The 27,500-nt window shown below is 47.5% G+C and overlaps 1 protein-coding gene across 1 annotated transcript in view; it reads right to left on the bottom strand.

The window, feature by feature from the left end:
* Positions 1-27,500, bottom strand: part of LOC123771234 (filamin protein cher) — a 320,443-nt gene that overhangs the window by 207,546 nt on the left and 85,397 nt on the right. Inside the window, 1 exon segment of the mRNA XM_069309435.1 lies at positions 5,291-5,435. Coding sequence (XP_069165536.1) covers positions 5,291-5,435 — 145 coding nt within the window.

The raw sequence follows: 27,500 nt of genomic DNA, 5'->3' as shown, positions 1-27,500 counted from the left end.
ATGTGTGCCTGCCTCCAGTGGGTGGCAGTGTTGCCCACACACACCTGCCTCACCCTGCTAGAACCCTCACCACCTGAAGGGTGGCAGTGTTGCTCACACACCTGCCTCACCCTATTCTTCACCCCCCTCTACGCCTTATTTTTCAATTATTTGTATTTACATGTACCTGACCTCCCTAATAGTATAAATCCAATACGCTCCAGTACTGTCCCATTCACTTGAGATTGAACCATGTAGGTTCAAAACATTGTGTAAATTTATAATAAGTGTATTACACATACTACAGTTAATTATTTCTTTTAGTTTACCTCGAACAAAAATGACATTTGGAGAAATCCTCTTCCAGTTAAACCAAGATGCAAGAGCACTAGTCAAAGGGATAGAAGCCCTAAACAAGAAAATAATCAATACAGAATATGCAATCATATTCATTGAAACATGTCTAAATGAAAACCTGCTGCCAATACATTCAAAGATTTAAATCTTTCTCCAGCCTTGCAACCAGGAGGCCTGGTCGACGACCGGGCCGCGGGGACGCTAAGCCCCGGAAGCACCTCAAGGTAACCTCAAGGTAACCCTGCTAGAACCCTCACCACGTGAAGGGTGGCAGTGTTGCCCACACCTGCCTCACCCAGCAACAACCCTCACCACGTGAAGGGTGGCAGTGTTGCCCACACCTGCCTCACCCTGCAACAACCCTCACCACGTGAAGGGTGGCAGTGTTGCCCACACCTGCCTCACCCTGCTAGAACTCTCACCACCTGAAGACCTCCTCTTGGTCACGGGTTCTGGTCTCTTCATGACTCAGGGATCAATATGAGAAGTGGGCAGGTATATGCCAGCAGTCTATAGCTGGGGTTGTAAGTGCTGGCTCCTCACACTTCATATAGCAACTTATAGTTATAAACATTCAAGCAAAGAGGATAAACATCAAATTAAAAAATAAAGAGTTTTAATAATTAATAACGAAATGAATAAATTTATAAATAGACTGGTTAATCGGTGAATTACAGGACTATTGCTGGAGAGGATATGTGAAGCCTCCAGTGTAGCTACACATAGCCTTATATAAAGGTGTGTGCTTTATCCTTCATATCCTTACACAAAGGTGTAGTCCACAAGGGCTTAACATTTGGCTACCTCGCATCAAGATAAAAAAAATGATGTTGGAGTTGGTGTTAATGAGGCGTGGTGTCCTGGGCAGGTCGTACTCACCTAGTTGTGCTGGCGAGGGTTGAGCTCTGGCTCTTTGGTCCCGCCTCTCAACTGTCAATCAACTGGTGTACAGGTTCCTGAGCCTACTGGGCTCTATCATAACTACATTTGAAACTGTGTATGGAGTCAGCCTCCACCACATCACTGCCTAATGCATTCCACCTGTTAACCACTCTGACACTGAAAAAGTTATTTCTAAGCAGACGTTATTTCTAACGTCTGTGGCTCATTTGGGTACTCAGTTTCCACCTGTGTCCCCTTGTTAGTGTTCAACTCGTGCTAAATAGTCTTTGTCCACCCTGTCAATTCCTCTGAAAGTGTTGTAGATGGTGATCACGTCTCCCCTTACTCTTTTGTCTTCCAGGGACGTGAGGTTTAGCTCCCGTAGCCTTTCCTCGTAACTAGTACCTCTCAGTTCTGGGATTAGTTTGGTGGCATACCTCTGAATCTTCTCTAATTGTGACTTGTGTTTAACTAGGTATGGACTCCAGGCTGGAGCTGCATACTCCAGGATTGGTCTGACATAAGTTGTATACAAGGTTCTGAATGAGTCCTTACACAAGTTTCTAAAGGCAGTTCTTATGTTGGCCAGTCTAGTATATGCCGCTGATGATATCCGTTTGATGTGGGCCTCTGGGGACAGGTTCAGTGTGATATCAATCCCCAGATCTTTCTAATATGACTGTTGCAGGATTTCATCTCCAAGATGGTACCTTGTTTTCAGCCTCCTGCTCCCTTCACCTAATTTCATTACTTTACACTTGCCTGAGTTAAACTTTAGTAGCTATTTTCTAAACCATTCCTCCAGTTTGTCCAGGTCATCCTGTAGTCTCTGTCTATCTTCATCCGTCTTGATTCTTCTCATAATTTTTGCATCAGCAAACATTGAGAGGAATGAGTCTATACCCTCTGGAAGGTCGTTTACATATATCAGAAACAGGATGGGTCCAAGTACAGAGCCCTGTTGGCCTCCGCTGGTGACATCTCGCCACCCAAGAGGTGGCACGGGCATGAATAACCCGTAAAATTACTCGCTGTTGTTTGCTGTTTAAGATTCGCTACTTGTAACAAAAAAATCCAAATCGCAGGGGCTATGGTGAGCCCGTAGTGGACTTACCTGGCACAGGAGAGGGGCTGTAACTTTGAGTTACTCGCTGTTTCCTGTTGCTTAGATACTCCCTTATCCACTGGAACACCTACCCTTTTATTCCTGCCTATTTCTCCAACGTTTGTAACAGCCTCTTAAGAGGTACTGTGTCAAAGGCTTTCTGACAGTCTAAGAAAATGCAGTCTGCCCACACTTCTCTTTCTTGCCAAATTTTTGTTGCCTGGTCATAGAATTATATTAAGCCTGTGAGGCACGATTTACTCTGCCTGAACCCATGTTGGTGGTGCGTTACAAAGCTATTTCCCTTCAGATGCTCTATGAGCCTTTTCCTCACGATCTTCTCCATCACCTTGCATGGTATACAAGTTAGGGAAACTGGCCTGTAGTTCAGTGCCTCTTGTCTGTAACCTTTTTGTATATTGGGACTACATTAGCCGTCTTCCATATTTCCGGTAGGTCTAATTCCCAGGTACCTATATAGTGGTAGGTGAACAGGGTGAAAGAAACTGCCTATTTGTTTCCGCCACCTCCGTGAATCGAACCCGGGCCATTAAGACTACGACCCCTAAGCTGTCGACTTAGCTACGAGGCCCCTTTGTGTGCACTCACCTAGTAACCTCACACGGCACCTCACCTGTGTGTGTGTGTGTGTGTGTGTGTGTGTGTGTGTGTGTGTGTGTGTGTGTGTGTGTGTGTGTGTGTGTGTGTGTATAAACCAAACATGGCCATATGTGTGTGTGGCCGTGTTCGTATACATTTAGGGCAAGCGAACGTCGTGTGAATGGGCCAGAAAGCCCCCATGTATACATGAATACATAAGAAGGTTGAACGTGTGTGTGTGCACGCGCGTGTGCCGGAGCGCCTCACAAGTGGACCTGATGGACAAGGACACTCACTGGGCGGCAACTGGAGCACTTGTGAGCTGTGAGGCGGCGGCCAGCCGGCCCCACACCCTCGCCTCTACATCATAACCCCACAACTTATCGCCAGATCCTGCAGCGAATCACTAGTAAGCACATGCACTCATAAAGTGTCTCATTGACAGTGAGGCTTTCATGGCTTTATTTGGGTGAGGTGAGGACGGGGATGGGGGAGGAGGGATGGACTCAGCGGGTGGAACACAAGTGTGTGTTGTTTGGGTCTTGTATTGTGATGTTTCAGGTGGGTCACGATAAGGATTTGAGATGGGATGGGACGGGGGGAAGGAATGGTGTCCAACCACTTTACCGGTCGGGGATTGAACGCCGACCTGCATGACGCGAGACCGTCGCTCAACCGTCCAGTCCAAGTAGCTGGGTATTCCTAACGAAACTGCAAGCTAAGGGACTGTTAGCCTATCACCTCATCTGAAGCCTGATCCCAGAAACTCATTCATTCATAAACTGATTATTGGTTTTCATTAGGACTCTACAGTGGGGAGGCTTGTAGGGGTGGGCTGAAAGGTGGTCAGCTCCCACGTGCAAAAACACTTAGGAATCTTTCCATTAACTTGTTTTGACAAGTATCATACACCTCTGAAGGATGGGTAGATTACTTATGGAAGGGTGAGGGTGGAAAGAAATGTTTCCATCGAATGTTTGCACAACCAAACACTTAACTCTGCAGGTGGCTGACCTCTGACCTGGCAGAAGGGGTAGGCTCTCTAGGTGTTATAACTCCATTAAAAATGTTTGACACAACTATTGTGATTAATCATCTACTTGACACAAGCTGACTTGGGTGTAGCCAGGAAATATTTCAATTAACTCTGCAAGATGATCCAAGGTCACTTGGGTTGACCTTCCAAGGAGGCTTCCCTGGTTATGTCATAGGGGGTACGTTCTCTGGGTCTTACAGCCCAACTGAAGCCCACTAATGGTGTAAGAGACACAGTGGAGCTGCTCCACCACACCCACAATACATGGAGTCAAGACCTGAAACCCTGACTGGGCCTCAGCCTCGAAGCCTCGAAACCCCTAGAGGATTCAGTTGAATCCCAGGTTGCATTGTTCTTACCATATGGTGGTGTAGTGGCCAAGGGCGTGTGCTTGGGTGTAGCTAGTGGACGCGTGAGAATTTAATAGTAAATAGTAGTTACAAGACTGATATCAGTAAAACACAGGACCATCTAAAAGCTTATTATTAGACTCGGGGCCACGCAGGCCTGAGAGAGAGAGAGAGAGAGAGAGAGAGAGAGAGAGAGAGAGAGAGAGAGAGAGAGAGAGAGAGAGAGAGAGAGAGAGAGAGAGAGAGAGAGACAGAGACAGAGACAGAGAGAGACAGAGACAGAGAGAGAGAGACAGAGAGAGAGAGACAGAGAGAGAGAGACAGAGAGAGAGAGAGACAGAGAGAGAGAGACAGAGAGAGACAGAGAGAGAGAGACAGAGAGAGAGAGACAGAGAGAGAGACAGAGAGAGAGACAGAGAGAGAGAGACAGAGAGAGAGAGAGACAGAGAGAGAGAGAGACAGAGAGAGAGAGAGACAGAGAGAGAGACAGAGAGAGAGACAGAGAGAGAGACAGAGAGAGAGAGACAGAGAGAGAGAGACAGAGAGAGAGAGACAGAGACAGAGAGACAGAGAGACAGAGAGACAGAGAGACAGAGAGACAGAGAGACAGAGAGAGAGAGAGAGAGAGAGAGAGAGAGAGAGAGAGAGAGAGAGAGAGAGAGAGAGAGAGAGAGAGAGAGAGAGAGAGACAGAGAGAGAGAGAGAGAGAGAGAGACAGAGAGAGAGAGAGAGAGAGAGAGAGAGAGAGAGACAGAGAGAGAGAGAGAGAGAGAGAGACAGAGAGAGAGAGACAGAGAGAGAGAGAGAGAGAGAGAGAGAACATCATGGTGAAGGACCAAGCTTACCTTACCTATATGACCATGATCTTCTCAGATAATGTGTCCTGCTTGACGCTCCAGCCACACCCACTAACCTCTAGCCCCACAACCCTGAGTGTCAGTCCCCCCCCCCCTGGGGTGGCCAGTGGCCCTCATCACTAACCTCTGCTTGGGTGAGGGCCCCTTCTCCCCCGGGGCCACCTGCACCTCGCCGTCCCACATGGGCATGGAGATGGAGTAGTTGAGGATGAGCGTCCATATCAACCCAAGGATCAACTTCAGCTTGCAGTCCACAATGTCCGAGGAATCTGTGCAACCAAAGAAGTGCAATTAGCGCCATGTGCAGTCTAAGACACACATACAGACATAGACATATACGGATTGACATGAATATGTCAATATGTTTTTCATTATATATTGTATTTCGTATTTCATTATGTCAAATATTATTTCGTAATACATTGTAAGATGAAGGAAAACGCCGAAAATAATAATGAACTTGAAGTGTAGATAATGTTACAGGTAGTGGAGTGGTGACGTCATCAGCATCCCTCACTGACCACTGTGGTCCATAACTCTTACGTCACCGCTACGTCACCCTTACGTCACCGCTACGTCACCCTTACGTCACCGCTACGTCACCGCTACGTCACCACTATACCCACCACCCACCATTGCGTCACCACTACACCCACCATTGCGTCACCACTACACCCACCATTGCGTCACCACTACACCCACCATTGCGTCACCACTACACCCACCATTGCGTCACCACTACACCCACCATTGCGTCACCACTACACCCACCATTGCGTCACCACTACACCCACCATTGCGTCACCACATCACCCTGACGCAAACTCCAATTTTTCTCTCAATATTTACCATTGTCACTGGCCGCTATAAGCAGCTTGTACTGTACTGTAAAAAAAAGGATGATGTCACCGGTGTTGCCCACAGGAGCTCCCCGCCAGCCATAATAACAGTCCCTACCATGGCCCACGGAATGAATTAATGGTGAACAATATGGTGGTGATAGTGTCAGGGGAACACCATACACCCGCCCTTCTCCCCGCCACGCCGAGACAAGGTACACATGAGAGGTGTACACACACACACACACACGGCAGCATCTGGCACAACTGTGTCAGTCAGGAGTCGATTACTGGCGGGAATATGCACCGGTTTTGGCGCGCAAATCGCACTCGAACGCCCTCACTATGAGCGCTACCTCACCTAGGACCTGGCACGGTGAGGTAATGGCTGAGCTTAGCTGCAACAAGTGTCCCAGCAGCTGAGACCAGCCCGTCCTCCTAAGGCTTCCCAACGTCATGAAAACGGTCAATTTAAAGTATCCTCTCCTAACCTACCAGAGGATCCAAGACAGAAAACGGTACAGTTCGTCACTTTCGCCCGCCAGCCACTTCCATTTTGTAGTACGACAATTTTTGGCCTTATGTAACGCATACGAGGGAAAAGCGACGTTCTTGGTAGGAGGACAGTTTGCTGAGACACCAGTAGAGCTAAGCTTAGCTTTATGCTCCAAGTGTCCTACCAGCTGAGCGTCTAGCTTCAGTAAGCAATGAATTAAGGCTCTGACAAGCCTCTATCAACACCACTATGAGAGTATTAAGACTCGCCCGAGTGGAATAGAGAATATGCAGGGGGATGGGAACTGGCAAGAAGAGACAGGAGAGAAGTGTACATGTAAGGAGATGAATGGGAACATGGTGAAGAGTTTGGGAGGATGGGAGAGTATGGTGAGAGGAGTGAGAAGAGTATGGTGAGAGGAGTGAGAAGAGTATGGTGAGAGGTGTGAGAAGAGTATGGTGAGAGGAGTGAGAAGAGTATGGTGAGAGGAGTGAGAAGAGTATGGTGAGAGGAGTGAGAAGAGTATGGTGAGAGGAGTGAGAAGAGTATGGTGAGAGGTGTGAGAAGAGTATGGTGAGAGGAGTGAGAAGAGTATGGTGAGAGGTGTGAGAAGAGTATGGTGAGAGGAGTGAGAAGAGTATGGTGAGAGGAGTGAGAAGAGTATGGTGAGAGGTGTGAGAAGAGTATGGTGAGAGGTGTGAGAAGAGTATGGTGAGAGGAGTGAGAAGAGTATGGTGAGAGGAGTGAGAAGAGTATGGTGAGAGGTGTGAGAAGAGTATGGTGAGAGGAGTGAGAAGAGTATGGTGAGAGGTGTGAGAAGAGTATGGTGAGAGGTGTGAGAAGAGTATGGTGAGAGGTGTGAGAAGAGTATGGTGAGAGGAGTGAGAAGAGTATGGTGAGAGGAGTGAGAAGAGTATGGTGAGAGGTGTGAGAAGAGTATGGTGAGAGGAGTGAGAAGAGTATGGTGAGAGGTGTGAGAAGAGTATGGTGAGAGGTGTGAGAAGAGTATGGTGAGAGGTGTGAGAAGAGTATGGTGAGAGGAGTGAGAAGAGTATGGTGAGAGGAGTGAGAAGAGTATGGTGAGAGGTGTGAGAAGAGTATGGTGAGAGGAGTGAGAAGAGTATGGTGAGAGGAGTGAGAAGAGTATGGTGAGAGGAGTGAGAAGAGTATGGTGAGAGGTGTGAGAAGAGTATGGTGAGAGGAGTGAGAAGAGTATGGTGAGAGGAGTGAGAAGAGTATGGTGAGAGGAGTGAGAAGAGTATGGTGAGAGGTGTGAGAAGAGTATGGTGAGAGGACGACAGTATAGCAGCAGAGGGGCGTGGTCCTGTCAGTACGTGGGCGGCCGCCTTATTGGGCAGGTGGAGCAGTACACCTCTGACTGGATAACTAAGAGAGAGAGAGACAGACAGACAGACAGAGAGAGAGAGAGAGAGAGAGAGAGAGAGAGAGAGAGAGAGAGAGAGAGAGAGAGAGAGAGAGAGAGAGAGAGAGAGAGAGAGAGAGAGAGAGAGAGAGAGAGAGAGAGAGAGAGAGAGAAAGAGAGAGAGAGAGAGAACATCATGGTGACGGAACAAGAGGCAGCCACCATGACGAACACCTTCACACGCCTCCCTAAAACGGCTTGTCAACCTCGCACAAAAAGCCTGGCTGTGGGTAATATGCTCCCACGGAAGAGGGGCATGACGAAGGCAACAAGGATGAGAAACTTGAAGAGGAAGAAAAAAAACGCTTAGTGTGGACCAGTCACTGCAGGAGAGGAAACTCAAAAACTAGTAATGATGTGTTAGTAAACATGGAGCGTTGTTGAAATGGTGGTGATGGTGGAGACTCAGGTCTGGCAGCACCCACGGACGGTGCTGAGGGGAGGGGGGGCCGCCCCACACACCCCTAGCACGTGGTCGCCCTGATAAACCACACCTGCTGAGTGTTTGTAAACACAGGAGTCTGTCCGTCTCCCGACACGGACGCTCCGGCGACACTACGCAGGCGTCGTAGCTCGCTTAGGTATACTTAGGTATACCCCAGACTCGGCGTCTGTATATCTTGACGTCATATATAAACGTACCTGGCATATTCTGCGTTTTGTAAACGTCTCTACTGACTTTTATAGATAGTCAACAAGCACTCGGGCACTATGCTTACACTACTGGCTCTGTTCAACTGTTAGCAGGCCGCTCTGCAGCACCTTGCCTAGTCCCACTGAAGCAACGTACACATAGCGTAAACTAAACAATTGGCTAAGCTCCACCCGTAACTAGACTACAAACTACCTGCTACAAATACATTACAAAATATAGAACCAGCAACTTACTGTGACTCAAAGTCAGATTATTAAGCCCATGAAAGCAAAGCATCATTTGAGATGGGAAGACTGGATGTAGTTAGCCAGCCCTTCACCTATAATGTATAGCCTGTGTACAGAGACTAGTGTAGCAAGAGGGAAGTGTAGCTGTGTAGAGACTAGTGTAGCTGTGTAGAGACTAGTGTAGCTGTGTACAGAGAGGTCTCACCGCGGGGGGACAGTTGAATGAGATCGGAACTCAGCACCCATAAATCACTCCCACGATTCATTAACCACTTAAATGTCCTCTATCGAAACCTGTACATCTTTCCTCAGTCATGATGTCTTAGTTATTAATATAAAATGTTATTAGCTGCGAAGCGCTACGAGGCTGTCTCCAACAATAACATTAGACCGAAAATAACCTCAAACAGTTCCTAAGCTTATAAACTGATTAACAAATATACTACGCCGCCATGACCAAGGAAAGATGTACGGGTTTCGCAAGGAGACACGTAAGTACTGGATGAATCCTGAGCCATGAAGCGTGACGTCATTCAATAACGTTTGTAAACAAATGAAATTGTGCCCACCATGTTAGTTGCCTGAGGGAACCTGCCAAGATCAACGGGGCCTTGAACTATATGTTTAACACATCTCTCACCCTGTCCATGGAGGACAGAAGAAAATGTATATATGCTGGTTAGCATTGTAAATGTGTGGCCACGTCTGTGGTAGAAAATAATAATAAAAAAAAAAAAGACCAGTGGGGCCTAAACCTGTACCAGCATGGACACTATGACGTCACAGTGACGTCACACGCCTCGTTCACACCATGTATAGAACACATTTGACCACGTTTTTACCATATGGTCCCCGTGGCGCAGTGGCAAGACACTCGCCCTGCGCTTCGCAAGAGATTTGGCCTGGTTCTTATCCTGGCCGGGGAGGATTGACCGGGCGCCAGTCCATAACTGTAGCCTCAACGGAGTGAGAATAGCTTGAGCTACCTCATCCCTTTGTATGTATTTATACCTCAATATATATATGAATATATATATATATATATATATATATATATATATATATATATATATATATATATATATATATATATATATATATATAAAAACAAAACAAAAAATCGTTGAATTCGGCTTGGATAGGATAGGATTAATTAGGTTAGGCTGGGTTGGGTTAGGTAAGGTTAGGTTGGGTTAGGTTAGGCTGGGTTGGATTAGGTTAGGCTGGGTTGGGTTAGGTAAGGTTAGGTTGGGTTAGGTAAGGTTAGGTTGGGTTAGGTTAGGCTGGGTTGGATTAGGTTAGGCTGGGTTGGGTTAGGTAAGGTTAGGTTGGGTTAGGTTAGGCTGGGTTGGGTTGGGTTAGGTTAGGCTGGGTTGGGTTGGATTAGGTTAGGCTGGGTTGGGTTGGGTTAGGTTAGGCTGGGTTGGGTTGGATTAGGTTAGGCTGGGTTGGGTTGGGTTAGGTTAGGCTGGGTTGGGTTGGATTAGGTTAGGGTGGGTTGGGTTAGGTTAGGTTTGCTTATAAAGTAACGGTGGTGTAGGGGGGGGGGGGTACACACTTGTCTCCGGCCTCGGCGCCTACTGGCTAAGGGTAGAGATGTAGAAGAGAGGGAGGAGAAAGAGGTGTTGGTCAGGCAGGTACCAACAACAACAACAACATTTAAGCGTTGTTCAGCCAATCCTGGCATGCTGAAGGTGTGACGTCATTGGTGACGTGCACGGGAGTAAACAAGTGGTGTGCCCGACCTCCCACGCTAATTTAGCTGCTTCCCCACTTGTCAGACAAGGCGACGCAGTTTCCCTCCCACCACGGGAGTGAGGCGCACGCACGCACGCATGCACACACGCACGCACACACGCACACACACACACACACACACACACACACACACACACACACACACACACACACACACACACACACACACACACACACACACACACACACATGGGGCCTCGTAGCCTGGTGGATAGCGCGCAGGACTCGTAATTCTGTGGCGCGGGTTCGATTCCCGCACGAGGCAGAAACAAATGGGCAAAGTTTTTTTTCACCCTAAGTGCCCCTGTTACCTAGCAGTAAATAGGTACCTGGGAGTTAGTCAGCTATCACGGGCTGCTTCCTGGGGTGTGTGGTGTGGGAAAAAAAAATAGTTAGTAAACAGTTGATTGACAGTTGAGAGGCGGGCCGAAAGAGCAAAGCTCAACCCCCGCAAAAACACAACTAGTAAACACAACTAGTAAACACACACACACACACACACACACACACACACACACACACACACACACACACACACACACAGATATTAGAAAGAACTTTTTTAGTGTTAGAGTGGTTGACAAATGGAATGCATTAGGAAGTGATTTGGTGGAGGCTGACTCCATACACAGTTTCAAGTGTAGATATGATAGAGCCCAATAGGCTCAGGAATCTGTACACCTGTTGATTGACAGTTGAGAGGCGGGACCAAAGAGCCAGAGCTCAACCCCCGCAAGCACAACTAGGTGAGTACACACACACACACACACCACTGTTTAACATTCTCCTTAATCTGTCATTCACACCTTAATCTGTCCATGGTTTAATAGACAGTGTCAGGAAGCAAAAATGGCCAGCAGGCGGGAGTGGAGGAAGTACAGAAGACAAAGAACAGAGGACAACAGAAGCAGATACAAGAGAGCTAGGAACGATTACATTAACATAAGACGAACATCGGAAAGGGACTATGAGAACGATATTGCAATCAAAGCGAAAAAGCAACCTAAGTTACTACACAGTCATATAAGAAGAAAAATGTCGGTGAACGACCAAGTGACAAGACTAAGGAAGACAGAGGGGGCATATACAGAAAGTGACAAGGAAATCTGTGAGGCACTGAATGCCAGTTTCCATGGAGTGTTCACAACCGAGCCTGAGCAGCTCCCATTGTTAGAAGAGATTACCCTAGATGAAAGACTATCAGATATAGAGGTGACAGCAGAGGAGGTAATGCAACAGTTGACAACACTGGATGCAACTAAAGCGGTTGGACCAGACAAGGTATCACCGTGGATACTAAAAGAGGCAGCGCAGGCCCTCAGCGTGCCTCTGGCAATGATCTTTAATGAGTCACTTATGTCGAGAGAATTGCCCAATTGCTGGAAGAGGGCAAATGCTGTACCGATTTTCAAGAAAGGTGATAGGGAGGAGGCACTTAACTATAGACCTGTATCACTGACAAGTATCCCCTGTAAAATACTTGAAAGAATAATTAGGCTAAGACTGGCTACACACCTGGAGAGGTTATCTTGAGATGATATCGGGGCTTTAGTATCCCCGTGGCCCGGCCCTCGACTAGGCCTCCACCCCCAGGAAGCAGCCCGTGACAGCTGACTAACACCCAGGTACCTATTTTACTGCTAGGTAACAGGGGCATAGGGTGAAAGAAACTCTGCCCATTGTTTCTAGCCGGCGCCCGGGATCGAACCCGAGACCACAGGATCACAAGCCCAGCGTGCTGTCCGCTCGGCCGACCGGCTCCCTTTAGAGAGAACATTAGGTTTGTGAACAAACATCAACATGGGTTCTGGACAGGGAAATCTTGCTTAACAAACCTTTCGGAATTCTATGATAAAATAACGATGATAAGACAGGACAGAGAAGGTTGGGTAGACTGTATATTTCTGGACTGCCAAAAAGCCTTTGATACAGTACCGCACATGAGACTGCTGTTCAAACTTGAGAGGCAGGCAGAAGTGAGCGGAAAGGCCCTAGTATGGATAAGGAACTACCAAACAGGAAGGAGCCAGAGGGTAATGGTAAGGGGCGAGAAGTCGGACTGGCGAACAGTAACGAGTGGAGTACCTCAAGGATCAGTGATGGGATCAATTCTATTTTTAATATACGTAAATGATATGTTTACAGGAGTAGAATCCTACATGTCGATGTTCGCGGATGACGCAAAGTTGATGAGAAGAGTTGTGGCAGATGAGGACTGTAGGATCCTCCAAGAGGACCTGAACAGGTTGTAGATATGATCAGAGAAATGGCTACTGGAGTTCAACACGAGCAAATGTAAAGTTATGGAAATGGGACTAGGAGATAGGAGACCAAAGGGACAGTACACAATGAAGGGGAACTGCCTACCTATGACGACGCGCGAGAGACCTTCTTGAGGTTATCTTGAGATGATTTCGGGGCTTTTTAGTGTCCCCGCGGCCCGGTCCTCGACCAGGCCTCCACCCCCAGGAAGCAGCCCGTGACAGCTGACTAACTCCCAGGTACCTATTTACTGCTAGGTAACAGGGGCATTCAGGGTGAAAGAAACTTTGCCCATTTGTTTCTGCCTCGTGCGGGAATCGAACCCGCGCCACAGAATTACGAGTCCTGCGCGCTATCCACCATGCCCGAGGACCTGGGTGTGGACGTAACACCTAATCTATCTCCTGAGGCACATATAAATAGGATAACGACAGCAGCGTACTCTACACTGGCAAAAGTTAGAACATCATTCAGAAACCTAAGTAAGGAGCCATTTAGGGCGCTTTACACTGCCTACGTGAGGCCAGTCTTAGAGTATGCCGCCTCATCATGGAGTCCCCATCTGAAGAAACACATAAGGAAACTGGAAAAGGTTCAGAGGTTTGCAACAAGACTCGTCCCAGAGCTACGAGGGATGGGGTATGAAGAACGCCTGAAGGAACTGAGCCTTACGACACTAGAAAAAAAGGGAGAGAGGGGACATGATAGGAACGTATAAAATACTCAGGGAATTGACAAAGTGGAAATAGATGAAATGTTCACACGTAATAATAACAGAACGAGGGGACATGGGTGGAAACTGGAAACTCAGATGAGTCACAGAGATGTTAGGAAGTTTTCTTTTAGCGTGAGAGTAGTGGGAAAATGGAATGCACTTGGGGAACAGGTTGTGGAAGCAAATACTATTCATAATTTTAAAACCAGGTATGATAGGAAAATGGGACAGGAGTCATTGCTGTAAACAACCGATGCTCAAAAGGCGGGATCCAAGAGTCAATGCTCTATCCTGCAGACACAAATAGGTGAGTACACATACACAGTCTGGGGGGTCTGGTAGCTGAGCGGACAGCGTGCAGGGCTCGTAATTCTGTGGCCCGGGTTCGATTCCCAGACAAGGCAGAAACAAATGGGCAAAATTTCTTTCACCCTGATGCTCCTGTTACCTAACAGTAAATAGGTACCTGGAACCAGATTCACGAAGCAATTACACAGGCACTTACGATCCTGTATATCTTTTCTCAATCTTTGGCGGTTTTGTTTACAATTATTAAACAGTTAATGAGCTCCGAAGCACCAGGAGGCTGTTTATAACAATAACAACAGTTGATTGGCAAGTTTTCATGCTTGTAAACTGTTTAATAAATGTAACCAAATCGCCATCAGAGATTGAGGAAAGATGTACACGTTCGTAAGTACATGCGTAACTGCTTCGTGAATCTGGCCCCTGGGAGTTAGACAGCTGTTACGGAGCTGCTTCCTGGGTGTGTGTGAAAAAATAGTAGTTAGTTACAGTTGATTGATTGACAGTTGAGAGGCGGGCCGAAAGAGCAGAGCTCAACCCCCGCAAGCACAACTAGGTGAATACACACACGGGGCCCAGCTCGTGGCTGAGTGGACAGCACTTGGGATTCGAATTCCTAATGACCCGGCCTCGATCCCCGTCGGAGGCGGAAACAAATGGGCAGTTTTCTTTCACCCTTTCTTTCACTTTTTCTTTCTTTCACTTTTTCTTTCTTTCTTTCTTTCTTTCTTTCTTTCTTTCTTTCTTTCTTTCTTTCTTTCTTTCTTTCTTTCTTTCTTTCTTTCTTTCTTTCTTTTCACTCATGGGGTCCCAGTCACACCCCTGCTGGAGCACGGCGCTGTAGACGTACCAGAAGCAGTTGTGCAGCTGGAAGAGCCCCCTGCCGTTGTAGAGGCCATAGTAGGTGTAGTAGGGCGAGTACCGGTTGATCAGGTACAGGATCGGACTTATGGCGATCATAGAGATGATCAGGTAAGTCCAAGTATCGTTGGCGAAGAGCTCCATGAAGATCCTGTTCCCCTAATAGTAAATAGGTACCTGGGAGTAAGACAGCTGCTGCCTTGGGATGTACTTACCTAATTGTGCTTGCGGTGGTTGAGCTCTGCTCTTTGGTCCCGCCCCTCAACTGTCAATGAGCTGGTGAGCAGGTATGTGTGTGCGCGCGCGTCAGGGAGAAATATATGTAGTAAATATAATAGAGGAAAAATAAATTGGTTAGAAAAGCTGGTCCAAAAGCTAATAGCTCGATTCTGCAGACACAAATAGTAAATACATACACACACACATATTCAGGAATCTGTACACCGGTTGATTGACAGTTGAGAGGCGGGACCAAAGAGCCAGAGCCCAACCCCCGCAAGCACAATTAGGTGAGCACACACACACCTATACATCACAACAGAAGATATCTCCACAGTGCTAAAGGAAGACTTTAACAAGCAACAAGAATGGTGTAACAGGTGGATACTAGAATACAACGACAGCAAGTGCAATCTTATGAAGACGGGTACACGAAAATATGAGACTGAAGGCCAGGAGAGCGAGACAGCTACCACTCCAGCAAGGAGAGGCTAGGGGTAGACATCTATCCTATAAAGGTAAAGCTGAAGACATCAGCAGTGTGAGAGTAACGGGTAGAAATAGCCTAAGCTACTCTATCCCTTTGAGATGTATTTATTGCTTATCTCAATAAACATACTTGATAACCATAAAACCTTTCACAAATGTAAATTTAGAATTATTTACAATTTTATAATTGACACTGCACCAAAGAACCGACAATTAAAAGGCGTGGCCCAAGAGCTAAAGCTATACCTTAGGGTAGGGTAGGGGGGGGGGAAGTGATTTATGAGGGTAGACTAAACATTAACAAACCGGTACAGTGCCAACAGCCTCACGACCTCCTCACACCTAACTTCGTTTTGCTGGGAGAGTATATTGGGCAGCGTCCCTCACTGTGTCACTACACCATAGTTACTACGTGTTGACGGGTCCTTCGTGCCCACACTTGGCCCCCACACAACTGCGGCTAACTTGACGGCTAAAAGTTAGCCATTGGTAAGTAAGGGCGCCTCACAGTTTTTATTATTATTATTATTATTATTTTCTACCACAGAGTTGGCCAGACATTTACAATGCTAACCAGCATATATACATTTTCTTCTGTCCTCCATGGACAGGTTTAGAGAAGTGTTAAACATAGAGTTCAAGGGTTTATTGAACACTCAACCACAGAAGGTGATTCGGTGCTTTTAAAATGCTAAGCTAACCTACATACGTAAATACATAGATACACAGATTTACGTATGCCCTACATAAAGTGTTTGATGTGTGGGTGGACACCGCTTTGTATTCGTAGTCCTGAGGTTCCGGGTTCGATCCCCGGTGGAGGCGGAGATAAATGGGCTAAATGCTTCTTTCACCGTGATGCCCCCTGTTTACCTAGCAGTAAATAGGTACCTGGGAGTTAGACAGCTGCTACGGGCTGCTTTCTGGGGGATGTGTAACAAAAAGGAGGCCTGGTCGAGGACCGGGCCGCGGGGACGCTAAAGCCCCGAAATCATCTCAAGATAACCTCAAGCCCACACACGCTCTCAAACACGGGCAATACAACGTTTACCAAGTCTGAAGCTTGAGTTATCTTGCGATAGGGGAGTTATCTTAGGGGATATAAGGGTATAATAGGGGAAGACTTTCTAACACAACATCCATACGTTGTCAAAACAAGACCCTAACACAAACATGGTGTATTGAAGGGGAGGGAACTATCAGGGGGAAAGCGCCAAGCCACCACGACTATATAGCACTGGGAAGGGTTCAGGATAAGGATATGGGATAGGACGGAGGGAAGGGAATGGTGTATTGACTTACTGTGTATATTTCAGACAATTGTTTAGGGGCCCAGTCTCCCAGGTAGTGCATGTTCCAGGTGATTTTGTTTTGTATTTGGCCCCATAGGGTGAGTTAAATGGTCAGCGTGACTCATCCCGTGAGTGAACACACTCTCTTGAGGTTATCTTGAGATGACTTCGGGGCTTTTAGTGTCCCCGCGGCCCGGTCCTCGACCAGGCCTCCACCCCCAGGAAGCAGCCCGTGACAGCTAACTCCCAGGTACCTATTTTACTGCTAGGTAAAAGGGGCATAGGGTGAAAGAAACACTGCCTATTGTTTCTCGCCGGTGCCCGGGATCGAACCCTCATAGCAACATGTACAACACCACTAGGAAGAACACCGCCGGGCTGTGATGGTGTGACAGGAGAGAGGTGTGAGAGGAGGCGGACTGTCCGCCTTGCTGACACAGGTTCTCCAGTCATCACTCCCGTCGCAGCCTCCGTATCTCCCTCACTTATACCTCCCCTCTTCATCTCCCACAACCATTGGCATCCACTAAGATTAGTAGTAAGAACTTGTCTACCATAGAGTAGTGGTGGTTACACTACTCTCACCACCAGGGAGCCGGTCGGCCGAGCGGACAGCACGCTGGACTTGTGATCCTGTGGTCCTGGGTTCGATCCCAGGCGCCGGCGAGAAACAATGGGCAGAGTTTCTTTCACCCTATGCCTCTGTTACCTAGCAGTAAATAGGTACCTGGGTGTTAGTCATCTGTCACGGGCTGCTTCCTGGGGGTGGAGGCCTTAAAGCCCCGAAATCATCTCAAGATAACCTCAAGATAACCAAGCTGCCCTGCAGGAGGCGGCGGCGCCAGGCAGGTCACCCGCCGTCATAACAGACTCGGCAACTGCCATAATGGTGACACACCGAGGGGGAGGGGGGGTGGATGAGAAGGGGTGGTGGATGAAGGGGGGGGAGGGGCTGGCCCCGTGCCTCAGTCAATGTCTCTCACACTGACTTACTCACTGCCTTTCTCACAGTAATTCAGGTTCTCTCTCTCTCAGTGAGTCAATGTTTCTCTCACTGGGAAGGGAGAAGTGAGAGCCGCCGTGGGTACAGGCGAGACACAGGTGCTGCTGGTGCCAACAACCATTACCTAACATGTACCCTCAACCCTCATTACAAAATGTCAATTGAAGTCAAGTTGGGTCAGGTCAAGCGGGATGAGGATGAGGGTGAGGTCATGTGAGGTGGAATCCAATAGCAAGATGAGAGCTACATGTTCCACCGGTCAACAGTCTGGGTGGACACCACCTACACCACTGGGGGACATGATCACCACCTACAAAATTCTCAGAGGAATTGACAGGGTGGACAAAGACAAGCTATTTAGCACGGGTGGAACACGAACAAGGGGACACAGGTGGAAACTTATTACCCAAATGAGCCACAGGGAAGTTAGAAAGAACTTTTTCAGTGTCAGAGTAGTTAACAGTTGGGATACATTAGGCAGTGATGTGGTGGAGGCTGACTCCATACACAGTTTCAAATGTAGATATGATAGAGCCCAGTAGGCTCAGGAACCTGTACACCAGTTGATTAACAGTTGAGAGGCGGGACCAAAGAGCCGAAGCTCAACCCCCGCAAGCACAATTAGGTGAATACAATGATCAGAATTCTTCAAGCATTTGAGCTCGGAGTAGCCTACACTAGGCTGCTGAAGTAGCCTACACTAGGCTGCTGAAGTAGCCTACACTAGGCTGCTGGAGTAGCCTACACTAGGCTGCTGAAGTAGCCTACACTAGGCTGCTGAAGTAGCCTACACTAGGCTGCTGGAGTAGCCTACACTAGGCTGCTGAAGTAGCCTACACTAGGCTGCTAAAGTAGCCTACACTAGGCTGCTGAAGTAGCCTACACAAGGCTGCTGAAGTAGCCTACACTAGGCTGCTGAAGTAGCCTACACTAGGCTGCTGAAGTAGCCTACACTAGGCTGCTGAAGTAGCCTACACTAGGCTGCTGGAGTAGCCTGCACCCTCAACACCGCTGCTCTCCACCCCAGTTAACACTATATAACTCCACAACTAATATATGCCCCGTACTGTTCCGAATATCTCCCCAACACTACAATCACTGACGACTGAAGCCTCGGATGAAGAATTATTGATATGTAATCGTTTGTGTTATAATCAAATGTCGTTACTGTAAAAAAGTTAGTACTTATGCGTGTAGAATGTTAGAGACACGACATGTTGGTGAAACAGAAGCCGAGGCCAGGCTCTCCTCGGCATGCTGGACGCGTGACTGTGGCAACCTTAACCCTTATGGGGGACAAAGGCACCCCACCCCTCCTCTCAACCCCTGCATACTGACCAGAGAACACCTACCTCTCCCCGACCACACCTCCCCTACCACACGACCCACAGGGGAGCAGAGGGGTCATCCCTAGAGGGGTCATGGCAGAGTGGCAACGCTCTTAACTTTCACCTCTTGCGAGGTGGCACATTCCATCTGTCGTCTCCCTCGAGGCAAACATAAACATGATCATGTATCCAGAGTTATCAGCGCCATCCTCCACAGGGGCGAGGAGTTATATAGCCCCGACGAGACGGGTCAAGTTAACTATATGTTGCCGTAAGGCAATGTTAGTGTGCCATATGGTGGTGACGTCACAGGTCGCGGCGGGGGTCACGGGGTCACGGCAGCTGGCAAAGTAACAACTAACTAAATAATTATTATAACTCAACCGGCACTGCTGGTGGTAGTACAACAGCTGTAATGGTTGTAAGTCTGTTGTTAATAGTAACAACACGATACTGACCCTGGAGAGAGAGAGAGAGAGAGAGAGAGAGAGAGAGAGAGAGAGAGAGAGAGAGAAGAGAGAAAGAGAGAAAGAGAGAAGAGAGAGAAAGAGAGAAGAGAGAGAGAGAGAGAGAGAGAGAGAGAGAGAGAGAGAGAGAGAGAGAGAGAGAGAGAGAGAGAGAGAGAGAGAGAGAGCTAGGAGCCCTCTCCTAAGCTAGGAGAGGGGGGGGGGGTTGTCAGAGATACAGAGGACCATGTAACCATCAAGTCTACAGACAGACACACACACACACACACTCGGGGCTGAGTGGACACCACTCTCGGGTCGTCGTCCTAAGAGCCCGGGTTTGATTCCCAACCGAGGCGGAAATAAACGGACAATTTCTTTCACCCTGATACTTCAGTTCACCTAGCAGTAAATAGGTACCTGGGAGTTAGATAGCTGCTAAGAACAGCTTCATGGGGGATGTGTGTGTGTGTGTTAGACAGAAATATATGTAGCAGATACAATAAACAAAAAATAGATAGGTTAGAAAGGCGGGGTCCAAGAGCTAATAGTTTGATTCGGCAGACACAAATAGTAAATACACACGCACGCACGTGCACACACACGTGAGGTCACTATGCCTACCACCCCACTCCCGCCTCCCTAGTTCCGAACACCTCACCGAAGAACCCCCCCCCCCTCACCTTCACCCCCACCATTAGGCATTTCGAACACATAAGATGTAACTAAATTTAGTCATCAATAACATTAAGCACCATAGGTAGAAAATTTATACTAAGATCCTATCGGCAGATAAAAGGTGACGTGTCCAACACGTGATACAACTCTACCAGGTCGTCGATACCACACTGGATCAGGTGGTCACGACCAGACTCGACCAGTCATCAGGTCACAACAAGTACTCCAGAGTACCGGGCGTCAGGAGAAATAAAACTCGCTATAATTAGCAGACAACAACAACGGCAACATTCCGCGCGGGCTCTAATGTTATTTTAAAATTTTGGCGGGCTTTTAGGCGACGTTGCCACGTGTTTCTTTCTTGTTAGACGCACTAAGGGTATATACCTGGAGCATACCTGGAGCATACTTTGAGAGGGTTCTGGGTATAAAGCATATAGGTACTATATCACTAATTGTAGGGTGTCAAGCTTGGCACTGGTCAGGTCACTGTTGATGATGGCAGCCAGTTAGGTCATGGAGGTTGGGACAGTCACTGTTGTGATGGCAACCAGTTGGGTCATTAAGGGTGGGAGTAACGAGAATAAGAGGTTGCAACAATTCCTGAAACATAAAATTTAACTGTGTTTTGTACCCTGTATTATGTTTAAGTTCCTCATTGTTACCCTATCTGAGTACCTGGAATCTATCACTGTTAAACATCATGTTATTGTCTGCTGCCCCGTCGAAAACTTTATTAATATCTACTTGTAGGTTTTCAATGTCTTCAGCAGAGGTAATTTTTATGCTGATTTCTATGTCATCTGCAAAGGATGATACGAAGCTGTGCCTTGTATTTGAGTCTATATCTGATATGAGAATAAGGAAAAGCAGTGGTGCAAGGACTGTACCCTGATGTACAGAGCTTTTAACTGCGCTTGGACTCGATTTTATATGGTTGACTGTTACTCTTTGTGTTCTGTTCGACAGAAAACTGAGTATCCAGCGTCCTACTTGACCAGTTTTGTTGCCTGCCTGGCTGCGTTGACGTGGCAGTTCTGACATGGGGGGGCAGTCTTCCTCCTGTTCAGCGTGTGAACTCCGTGGGCCTGGAGTTCACTTGTAAGGCTGGTTATCCGACCATCGAGATGGTGATGTGTGACATGCTTCGTGTCCCGGTGTGGAGCTAGTTACGGCCCATCGGGTTGTTATTAAGTTCGTGGGGGAGGACGAGTACCGGGACTTCCTCCGTCGGTACGAGGGGCGTACGTTGCCGTTGCCAGACGATGCCGGCTCTGTGGCGATTTCGGACCGCAGTGGTGCCTTGACTTATGTCAGTATCCATGGTGCGCCCCTGGAATTCCCTGATGACCTCCTCCGGCGTTACTTCGGGGGTTTTGGTACTGTTGTCAGCGTGCAGGTGAACACGCTCTCCTCGGGGCGGTATGCTGGGAGGCGTACAAACATTCGCATGTTGGGGATGCGCCTGCGGTCGGATATACCTTCTTCTGTCCGGCTTATGGGGTACTACGTCCGGGTGTATTATGCCCTGCAGCCTCGTACCTGTTTCCGGTGTGGCCTGTTGGGGCATCAGGCTGCCGGGTGCTCTGCGGCCCCTGCTGCTCCTGTCAACTTGTTCCGGGACGAGGATTTCCCGCCGCTCCCTCTGGAGGCAGTCTCTGGTGATGTTGATGAGGTGGTGCGCGTCCCGTCTGCTGCTGCAGCTTCCCCGGCGGCGCCTGTCGTTCCTCCGGTTGTTACCGTCCCTCCTCCGGTTCTTGAGGTACCGTCGGTTGGTCTGCCTGATCCTGTCGCTGTTCCAGCTGCTCCCGTGGGCCTTCCTGGAGCCCCCTGTGTGACGTCGCTGTCTTCTCCCTCGTCTTCTGATGCTGCGCCTGGCCCTGTGTCCGAGACTCGGGTCCCGGATGTGCTGGGTGCTGGGGTCGCTGCGGAGCCTCCTGCTGTGTGTGGCCCGGTTCCCCCTGTGATAGAGGCTGCTGCCGTCCTGGCGTCGGTTCCTTCGGCTCGTAGTACCCGTGTTTCTGGGTCACTTACCGGCTCGGACGATATCCGGCCGGTGCCCAAACGTTCCCGGCGTTCGTCTTCTTCCTGGGCCGACGTTGGTGACTTCAGTGACTGTGGGGCTTCGGGTGTTGACAGTGTGGATACGGATGCGTCGATGTCTCCGCGGTTCGTGGTGGCGGAGGTCCATGTGCCTGCCGGTGCTGGTGCCTGTGTCTCGGACGTGCCTTCGGTTCTTTCTCCGCCGGGGGACTCTCCACAGTGGGGGGTGGTGCCTTCCGCTGCCAGGGATGGTGTGGACTCTGGTGCTGGGCGTGGCCTGGTGGTGACGTTACGGAAGGATGCGCGCCGTCCGAGTTCCCTGCTGTCGTCTGGTGGTGTGCCCGGGGCCGCGGGTACCCCTGTGGTGCGTGTGCGCGTTGGGGCCCTGGGGGACGTGTTGCCGGCATCTGTGATGCCACCGGGTCACTGGTCGAAGATTGCCGAGTTACTGCTGTCTGACGGACCGGAGTGATTTCGTGGGGGGCAAGTTCCCTTCCTGTGAGGGTGAGTGGCGACTTCTCGCCTCATGAGTTCTACCATCTGGGTCCCCAGTTTGCGGGCGTTTGTTGCCCCGGTTCCGGATGTTATGGCGTCCCCGGTGGATGGACGGGACCCTTGGCAATGGGTGCTCTGGGAGGTGTTCCATGTAAGATTCCCGCGGGCCAAGTTCCCGGGCAAGTATGTGCTCTGATTTCTTGTGTAATTGCTCTATGATATGCTGTGTGCCCTTCTGGCTGTTTGTTTGCCCTTCTGGCTGTTTGTTTGCCCTATTCTATTATGTGCTTCTGCCTCTCCCTTTGTGCGTAGCTTTGCCGTGTGGCATATTAGTTTCTAGTGCTTGGCGTCACTCGTTTCGCGTTTTGGCTTAGCATTTCGCCTTTCCTGGCTTTGCGATTCACCCTTCACGGGTACGCCGGGGCGCATCCGATTCCACGATCGTCGTCGCCCCTAACTCAACAACAACAACAACAGCGTCCTACTTTACTAATTATACCCATTGGCCTCATTTTGTGTGCTATCACTCCATGGTCACATTTATCGAATGCCTTTGCAAAGTCTGTGTATACCACATTTGCATTCTGTTTTTCTTCTAATGCCTCAGTGATTTTGTCATAATGGTCAAGTACTTGTGAGAGGCATGATCTTCCTGCTCTAAATCCATGTTGGCCTGGATTGTGGAGGTCATTGGTCTCCGTGAAACTAGTGACCCGACTCCTGATCACTCTCTCAAATACTTTTATTATGTGGGACGTTAGTACAACTGGTCTATAATTCTTTGCTAATGCTTTGCTCCCTCCCTTGTGTAGAGGGCCTTCTCAATCTTAATCACGTGAGAGAAGAGAGGTTAGGTGTGAGTGAGTGAGAGGGAAGGAGACAAGGTAGGCGAGAAGGGCATATAAGGTAGTTTACCTGAGGGCAGGATGTGCTGGTGATCAGGTGATGAGTGTGTGGAGCAGGGTGCTGCAGGCCCACATAACCATCACAGCCTGGTTGATCAGGCACTTCCTGTACGAGTTGGTTCACTTCCCTCTTCAAGAACTCCACCTTCGTCCTCACAATATTTCTTACACCATGTAACTTGCTTAACAACATTTATATATATATATATATATATATATATATATATATATATATATATATATATATATATATATATATATATATATATATATATATATTTTTTTTTTTTTTCTAGTCCAATTTGGGACGTTGGGTTGGTAAATTCACAAATGCACAAAATACAAGAATAATATAAACATTCGCTTCTGAATGGAAGTAGATTAATTCGGGTAATCGTTTTCTAATGATGCAACTTGAGTTTTTTTTCAGTTCAGCAGGATAATTTGGCGGGAAATTTGTGTGAGCAGAGAAAGACACGATTATAGGTGTTGGACGCCAGTTAGGCGCCATACACATGGGGTGACCCAATACCCTTTTATGATGGCCTGCGCTAGGCTACACAACTTAATAAGTATCAACAACGTTGTCAGCAGAATTGAATGTAGCTCTGCGCCTGCAGCCCTCAGACCTTCAGAGACAGCCAGGGCCAGGGAGCGTCTACACACGCTCCCTCACACACTCTAGCTTCTAGATCCTGGTCCGTGTACAAGATATATATTTTTATAATAAAACTAAGGAAAAGCAGTGGACGTTTGGTACTCCAATTCCTGCCCGCTACCGAGTAACCTTCGACCATCCCCAGTCAACAACAACCCAACATCAACCGATGTTACATATGTACGAGTGTAAATTATCGAGGCATTGTTGCCACAACCTGTCTATCCTGCTCTGGTGATAGACACCACTCTAGTGACTGGTTAGTCTGTTGTCAAGTACAGAGTAGACATAGTCATTTGTAATGATAATTCAGCATGTTTAAATTCCTGTCTTCCATGAGTACTGTTAGAGAACTAGAATTGAGGGCTACTGTGTACTCAGGCATATGAGAAGTGTTTGAATTCCATTCACCTGGACCGTATGGGGGCTCGAACCGTGGAGACTGTAGTTCTATCCAGACTCATACAGCAGCCCGTCCTCCAAACAAAGACCCAAAAGTGATTCCATGCACCCGCCAAACCCCCTGTTTATGAATGAAAAGCGGTTTACACACGACTCACAACTGCTGACGTTCGAACATATCCGGAACAAGTGCTTCACTGACGAATTTTGTTCCAACCACAACGCTATAAATGCTTCACCCACGTACTACAAATACAAATAATCGCCAACAGAACCTAAACACCTAACCTAACCTATCCTATGCCTATATATACACAATATGCTAATATATTATAATATTAATTTATACTTGAAAAAATTCCCGTTTTGAATGAACAGCATATTAAAATTTATGAATGCGTCTGTGGGGTTGACCGCTGGATGTGATGGACTTGAGTCGAGGACGGGTTGCATACAGTCCAGGGGCCAGATTCACGAAGCAGTTACGCAAGTACTTAACGACCGTGTACATCTTTCCTCAATCTTTGACGGCTTTGGTTACATCTATTCAACAGTTTACAAGCGTGAAAGCAGTTCTAATAATGTAGTCTCTACACTATACTTGTTATGTACGAGTGCTATAACAAGTTGTTCTGTCGTTAACTGAACTGAATACCACGTTGTGTTATTACACATTAATTTACAAGATATGTGAATTATTGCGGTGCCTGTGTGGTGGTTGTTGCCGCCGCCACACTCGTGGCATCACTGTCAGTATTTTGGGTGATTACCAGAGTCTAACTTACATTAAGAGCCACAGTATCAACTCTTGCCCAATAACTCTCACTATATTACCGCTCTCCTCCCTCCTCTTGTCCTTACACCCATGTGTACACGTATTTAAATACAATATTTATTATATACGTATTTAAATACAATATTTATTATATACGTATTTAAATATAATATTTATTATATACGTATTTAAATACAATATTTATTATATACGTATTTAAATACAATATTTATTATATACGTATTTAAATACAATATTTATTATATACGTATTTAAATACAATATTTATTATATACGTATTTAAATACAATATTTATTTATATTTAATACACAATATTTCAATACAGTTTATTATAATGTTGAGTGTGAAAATGTTAGTTTTCTCTGTGTTTCTTATTACATTTGTGAAGGTCATTATGGAGGCTTGTTGATCCTGAGAGCAGCAGGTCGACTCTCCAGGTTTATTGGACACACTAATTACTATTTACGGTGATGCTTCCTATTTATGCAGCTCAGCTGTATACCGGAATAGCAGCCAGGACATTACTGTTGTGGTTGGTGTGGTGGGGTGTAGCTCTGGGCCCCGCCTCCTGCCCTTCAACACCAGGCGCTCCTCCACGCTCAAGTTCGTATGATATTGTCCACTGAGGCTGGTAGTGGTTTAGGTAGCTTCTTCCATTACTGCAGCCCCCCCCCCCTTGTTGATCACCCGTAAATGGCGCCACAACTTCCTTTCATCTGCACGGTTCAATTGCTTGCCCCCCCCCCTCTCTCTCTCTCTCTCTCTCTCTCTCTCTCTCTCTCTCTCTCTCTCTCTCTCTCTCTCTCTCTCTCTCTCTCTCTCTCTCTCTCTCTCTCTCTCTCTCTCTCTCTCTCTCTCTCTCTGTTTTGTATTAAACTAAGACAAGGATTCATAAGGGCTGTCAGATGACGTACCTAGTGAAGCTGCAAGCAAGAGCTGTTATCATACCTCAGCTCAGTTGAAACCAACCCCTAGAGGCCCATTTATTTCATGAGCCTGTTATATGCATCATTAGGAGTAAACTTTATTCATTAGGTAACGATCATATAAGGAACAGTATGAGCGTGTAGCCAACTGTGTGCCAGAGTCTTCATGTGATCAGTTGACCTCATCTCCCGTGTATCAACCTGTTGAGTGAACAAGTTCCAGATGCAAAATTGAAATTGAAATAAGTTTATTGAGGTAAAATACGCACAAAGGGATGAGGTAGCTCAAGCTATTCTCACCCCGTTCAGTACATCGTGTTAATACATACATAGACACACATCACAAACAATAAACATATTACCAAACATTCTGAGAGATAAACATTTACTTTTCCTCCTTTACACAAGTAGTATGGTATCACACGTACACAAATACTTTTATGACCTAGGTATACTGTATAGACATGCAGATGCGAGTTTGCCTAGAAGTGAATGATCGCTCATGGAGTGAAGTTCATGTTCTAGAACGCTTATGTTCTTGAGAATGGCACTTCCAGCATGAGACTATTGATGGCTGAGAGCCTAGTGCCAACTACTGGTTGTCCACGGAGTTGGGCCAGGTGCAGAACTTTGAGGATGTTTGCCTTGTACATAACAGTAAGACCACCAACGTCACGACGGTGTTGCAGGCTCTGATGTTCAGACCGTTCCCACCAGACTTGGTCAAGACTAGAGATAAGCTTCTGGCCCGTCTCTCCACTTTGTCCAGCAGTCTGATAAATGATGGGGGGGGGGGGAGGTGATCCAGGAAAGGGGTGCGTACTCTAGATTATGTTTCATATAAGGTTTCGCAGCCGCTGCTGTCAAGGCGTGAGGTGCGCCGTAGGGCTGTACGCTCCCTGGCTGCCTTTTGGGCAAGGGTGAGCACGGGGCTCGTCATAGTTACTGAAGAGTCGAACTTCATTCCCAAGTTGTTAACTTCATCTGTGAACTGTAAGTTTTTGCCGCGTATTTGTCATGTGCTGTCAAGTTGTCATCATCGCCTGTGTTTCTCAGCTGCACATGTGACCTGTCATCTATTAGCACATATAGAACACATGTGACCTGTCAT

The sequence above is a fragment of the Procambarus clarkii genome, chromosome 65 (assembly GCF_040958095.1).
Source record: "Procambarus clarkii isolate CNS0578487 chromosome 65, FALCON_Pclarkii_2.0, whole genome shotgun sequence".
Classification (NCBI taxonomy): Eukaryota; Metazoa; Arthropoda; class Malacostraca; order Decapoda; family Cambaridae; genus Procambarus; species Procambarus clarkii.
Note: the sequence above shows the minus strand (reverse complement) of the source record. Positions and strands in the feature narration are given on the sequence as shown.